We start from the raw sequence: 5,522 nt of genomic DNA, 5'->3' as shown, positions 1-5,522 counted from the left end.
CTCAGTGTCTGTTTGGTTCTCCATCACATTTTCTTCATTCTTGTCTGAAAGCTAAATTCAATATCTAGTTTTCAATTTAAAAAGGACATATCATTGGGAACAAGCAATAAAAAAGTTTTCTAAGTACCACCACCTCATTTTCAGACTCTATTTAATCATAGAGAGAAGCTAAAATCAAGGTCCCAGGCCCTAGGGGAGCTAGGGACTTTCCAATAGCTCAATGGCTTCTAGTATAAGCAAACCGTCTGAGACCAGACATCTCAGGGACAACTTGTAAGGGAACAGTTACCTGTGCCCAGACATCTTTTTTTTTAAAATGGGTTTTTTTCAAATTTTTTATTGGATATTTTTTATTTACATTTCAAATGTTATTCCCTTTCCCGGTTTCCTATCCATAAGCCCTCTATCCCCTCCCCCTCCCCTTCTTCTATAAGGGTGTTCCCCTTCCTATCCACCCTGCTTCCCCCCTCAGGACAGTCCCCTACACTGAGGGTCCAACCTCGGCAGGACCAAGGGCTTCTCCTTCCTTTGGTGCCCAGCAAGGCCTTCCTCTGCTCCATATGCAGCTGGAGCCATAGTGCCCAGACATCTTAAGGACAACTTCTCTAGCTTCCTGAAATGGTCAAGGTTCCTGAAAGTTCGTGTCCCCAGACTCTGGAACCCGCTCGTAACCTGATTGGTGAAAACCCCCTAGCTCAACCCCTTATGCCAAGACAGGATTAAACAATATTACAGTTCCACCCTGCTCCCCTCCCTTTATGATCTCACCCTTCATATATGCTGTGCAATTTCTCTTCAGCTCCCGAGTCTGTTCCATGGTCCTGACCAATCTGTAGCAGCTTGGTTACAGGAAAATTTTGTCATCTGCATTGACCTGGTGTTTTGGATTTACATTGGGTTTAAGAGGACCCCCCCCATGACATTAGATAATATAGGTGCTATATAGAATATATATCCTTTTTAATATATGTGTAACATATACCCTGTATGTATTTATTTAGTATATTAAATGAAAATATATACATATATTTAATAAATATTATAATATTAGTATAGAAATTTGAAAGCAGTGGAATAAAGTCAAGCTCACACTTTTATTCTTAAGATTGTTTGTTGGTAAAGATACACATACAGAGAGAGAGAGAGAGAGAGAGAGAGAGAGAGAGAAAGTAGGAAAGACTACAAAAAAAAGTCAAAGTATACTCCCACTAAGACCAACGCAGAGAACAAAAATCATCCATTTGTGTATTGTTAGCTTTATTCCTCATTTGTTCTCATTAAATGTTCAGAAAACTATATTTTAAATTTGTATACTTTTTATAACATTTTGATAGCCAAATTAAACTCATACAAAAGGAAAAAGGAAATCTGAATAGGCATGTGATTATTAAATAAATTGACAAAAATATTAATTTCCCAACTAGGAAGCATCAGGCACAGATAAACTCACTGGTGAAATGGAACAAACATTTAAGAGTGCTACTATACATAGGCAGGAGCTGCTGAATCTCTGAGTTCTAATCCAGCGTGGGCTACACAGTGTGAGCTCCAGGACAGCCAGGGATACACAGGGACACTCTGTCTTGAAACAAACAAAACAAAAACAAAGACTGAAAAGGATGCTATTATAACAGTGTCCTACAATCATTTGTAGAAGACAAACAGCAAGAGAAATGCGTCTTAACTCTATTGGGCAATGAATTTTTCCACACAACACTAAGAGTATAATCGGTGAGAGGGAGCACAGAGATCACCTAGACTCCGCTGAAATTTTAAAAAGACTCATAAGTTGCTGACAAAAAGTAGGAGATACTTTTAAAAACATACCTGATCCATGAGTGTTATCCAAAATATGTAAATTACTCTTCAGACTCAAGAATTAATACTAAAGTCACGGGAAAAAAAGTGGGTCAAAGACCCCAGCGTCCACGATAAAGTTAAAAAGTATATGAAAAAATATTTCCTCAGGGAAAGGAAGACTAAATGTAACAGCGCTATACACCTACTAAGAGCCTCCCGTACTTGACAACAGCAAGTGTGTGCAGCGGCAGGAATCCTCTCTCAATCCTGGTGGGGATGCACAGAGAATGGACACACTGGGAAATCGTTCAGCCAGGTCCCTGTAAAGCTGAGCATAGAGGCCTGGGAGATAGCCCATCAGGTAAACGCGTCGCTTGCTACACAAGCATGGCGATCTAAAAGCAAGCCTGGTGACTTGAATTCCAACTCACAAAGAGTGCAAATGTCACCTCAAAGTTGTCCTCTGACCTTACATGTGAGCCTGTGCCATGGCACAAGTATTCAAACACAGACAGGAAAACAGTAACGAAATCGTCGTCGTCGTCGTCATCATCATCATCATCATCACCACCACCACCACCATCATCATCACCATCACCACCAAACAAACCTGACCACATTCCTCCCATACGATCAATAAGTACGTTGTTCTTTTGCATTACCTGCAAGAGCTGAAAATAATGTCCATACAAAAATCTTCAAACACGTGTTTGTAGTAACCGTTTATAATTGCCCAAACTTGAAAACAACGATTATCGTCATTCCTTCAATGGATAAAGCAATGCTTTGTTTGGTTTTTACATTGAGAAAATGGGCTATTACTGTGTTAAAAAGTAGTCATCTATCAAACAATTAAAAGGCATGGAAGAAATTCGAATGTGACACTGTGAACAGTTTACATGTTACAAGTTGTAGAGTGCCTTTGTGCACTGTACAACATTCTCAAAAAGGGAGAAGAGAGTGCCAAGGTATCGGAGGGAAGGACATATAGATCGCACAAAGGAATTTCTGAAACACCTCTGTGTGACACAAAAAAGTCATTAATCTTAATGGTATACAATATGTAACGAATCATTATACATATGTTCAAATCCACAGGACGTACTGCAGCCAAAATGAACCTTAATGTGAACTGTGAAATCTGGACAGTGCCACTGTGGGCTCATCATTATAACAAATATACAAACTAGTTGTTTGCATTTTATTTTTGTTTTTTGTGGTTTTTTTTTTTTTTTTGGTAGTACACAGGATTATTAATGGTTATGTGGTTACGTGGCTGGGGAGGACTTTTCATTTTTTTGCTTTGATAGAGTCTTACTGTGTAGCCTGAGATAGTCCAAACTTGCTGTGAAGCCCAGGCTGGTGTGGAACTCGTTTTTCTGCCTCAGCCTACTGAGTCCTGGCCTTTGAGGAAAATAGCACCGTGCTTAGCTCCAGCAAAGGATGCTAACAGTGGGGAAAGCCTCATGCTTTTTGAGGACAGAGATCGCATGAGGCATATCTGTACTTCCCAACCTACCTATTTCCTCCAGAAGAGCCCGTCTTTTGTTGAAAAAAAAAATAAGATGAAAAATTACCTTCGAGATTTAATGACAAAAGCTCTTTAGACAAATACTTGACCTCCCCCCGGAAATGATTGTCCATCTGTTTCAGAAGATACAAATGGTAAGTGTTTTATAAGGTTAATTTAAATAATTTAAAATAATATTCACGACCACATTGGATTCTATGGGAAGTATTATAGAAATATTTATCAACATAGGAGACAAGGACTTTCCTATATAATTGGTCAGAGAATGTGACCATTGTTGGGTTCTGGATGGAAGCTGAAAAAACTCATTTTAAAAATGGAAGCTTAAAAATGAAAGCTTTATTTACTGAGTGCTCAGGGAGGTGGCCACTTCAAGATGCGAGGCACGTCCCGGAAGGGAGATTATACAACATTTTTCAAGGATGGAAACACAAAGTGAGGTGGGGGCAGGACCTGTAGTGTTATCCCCTTGCATTTTGACATAGGTTAAACAAGGTTAAACGGTGGAGACTGGACTGTATTCAGGGCGCTTGGCTTCAGGGTCCTTAATTAGTTCCCCTAGATATTAGGTCCCAAGCTCAGAGTGATAAAGAAACAAAGACCTGGGAACATGAACTTGTTCCTGCCTCCATCCTGCCAGCAAGATGGAGAAGTTATCCCTGAGACATCTGGACCAAGTAACTGTTTACCACAGAAGCCGTTCAGCTATAGGGAAGTCCCCAGCTCCCCCCGGGGCCTGGGACCTTGAATTAATTTCTCCCTATGACTAAAAGGAAATGGTAGTACTTAGGATACCCATCACCATTCCATATCACATTAGGGAATATGTCTGATGAATGTGTAGGCTTACTGCTTTTTGTGACATGAGTCAAAGATAAATTTCACCACATTTCTTTTTAGGTATTTTGGGATAAATCTTCAAGCGAATGCCCTGTTCCCTAAGAGCAACAACAACAAAAACACTCACAACTCCATAGGTAAGAACAATTAATAAATAAAATTATATGAACGTCAATAACACGAGAAGAATGACCATTTTTCCTTTCCAAGATATTTCAGATTTGTTAGTCATTCAACACTTGAGGTACAGATTAATCTTTGATCAGTGAAAGATCCACACCCTTCAGTGTCAGAAATCAACTCGCTAGTGCTCAATTAGTCTTGTGAAAAACATGTACTCGTTAAATTCAGCAAACATTTATCATGCATTTTTCTTCCCGGCTTCGCACGCCTCCTTCTTTTCCCTATTCAGACCCCTCTGCCGACCCGTAGATTAGTAGGTCACAGGAGTGGGCTGGCGCATGTCCACTGGCTTGTCCTTGGGCGAGCATGAAGGCCTCTCTGCCTTTGTCTGTGGTGTGGCGTGCCCAGTCAAATTCCATAAGGCTAAGAGGTGTACTGAAGCTGTGGCTGTGTGAGCTGTGGCTTCTGCTGATGAGCTCAGGTTTGAACGCCAAACTTCCGCTTGAAGAGGATGTAGACTTTATCAATGAATATGTGAATCTCCATAATGAGCTCCGAGGCACTGTCTTCCCCCCAGGGGTTAACCTACGCTTCATGGTGAGGCCAGAAAGCTGTTTCCCAGGCCACTTCTGCAAAGCATGGGGCAACCCAGAGAGACTCTCATTTGAGTTTAAAAAAATACACATTTTTAAATATAACCATTGCCTCTCTGATATACGATCAGTTCCATTGTTTTTGCATAGAACCAATTGTGAAAAAAGTTAGGGTATGCCCCAGGAGTGCAAATTTTAAGGCACACCAATTTAGAAATTGTGTTTTAATGCAACTGTTTTTCAACCATCAAGAACCAATACAGTCTTATCAGTGAAAGTTGGATGTGAATTAGTAGAAAGTGAGACTCAGGATAACTCGAAAATAAGGTCAGATCTTATTTTATTTGAAATTTTTTCCACTGTAAATGTTTTCACACCAATTCTGCCAGAATCAAACAAACAAAAACTTGATTAAGGCTTGATTATTTTTTTCCTTTTCTTTCCAGTTTTCCAGTTTTGTTTGTTTTTATCCCTGCATTGAGTTTTGCTCCCAAAGGCTAGTTGGGTAGCTAGTTGAGTATTTCCAGGATCAGAAGGCATGAATGCCGGGAGATTTCACATAGTCTATAGTTTCTAAAGCCAAGGGCAACAGGACTCTTAATTCTTTGTCAGAGAAATGAGATGTGAAATATATC

At 39.9% G+C, this 5,522-nt stretch overlaps 1 protein-coding gene across 1 annotated transcript in view; it reads left to right on the top strand.

Moving 5' to 3' along the window:
• Positions 1–4,617: 4,617 nt before the first annotated feature.
• Glipr1l2 (GLIPR1 like 2) overlaps positions 4,618–5,522 on the top strand; it is a 30,403-nt gene continuing 29,498 nt past the window's right edge. The window contains exon 1 of the mRNA XM_002729783.7: positions 4,618–4,891. Coding sequence (XP_002729829.5) covers positions 4,661–4,891 — 231 coding nt within the window. The 5' untranslated portion in view covers positions 4,618–4,660. The remainder of the gene's footprint in view (positions 4,892–5,522) is intronic.

This window comes from Rattus norvegicus, chromosome 7 (genome assembly GCF_036323735.1).
Source record: "Rattus norvegicus strain BN/NHsdMcwi chromosome 7, GRCr8, whole genome shotgun sequence".
Classification (NCBI taxonomy): domain Eukaryota; kingdom Metazoa; phylum Chordata; class Mammalia; order Rodentia; family Muridae; genus Rattus; species Rattus norvegicus.
The sequence above is the reverse complement of the archived record's forward strand: the minus strand, read 5'-3'. Positions and strand labels throughout refer to the sequence as shown.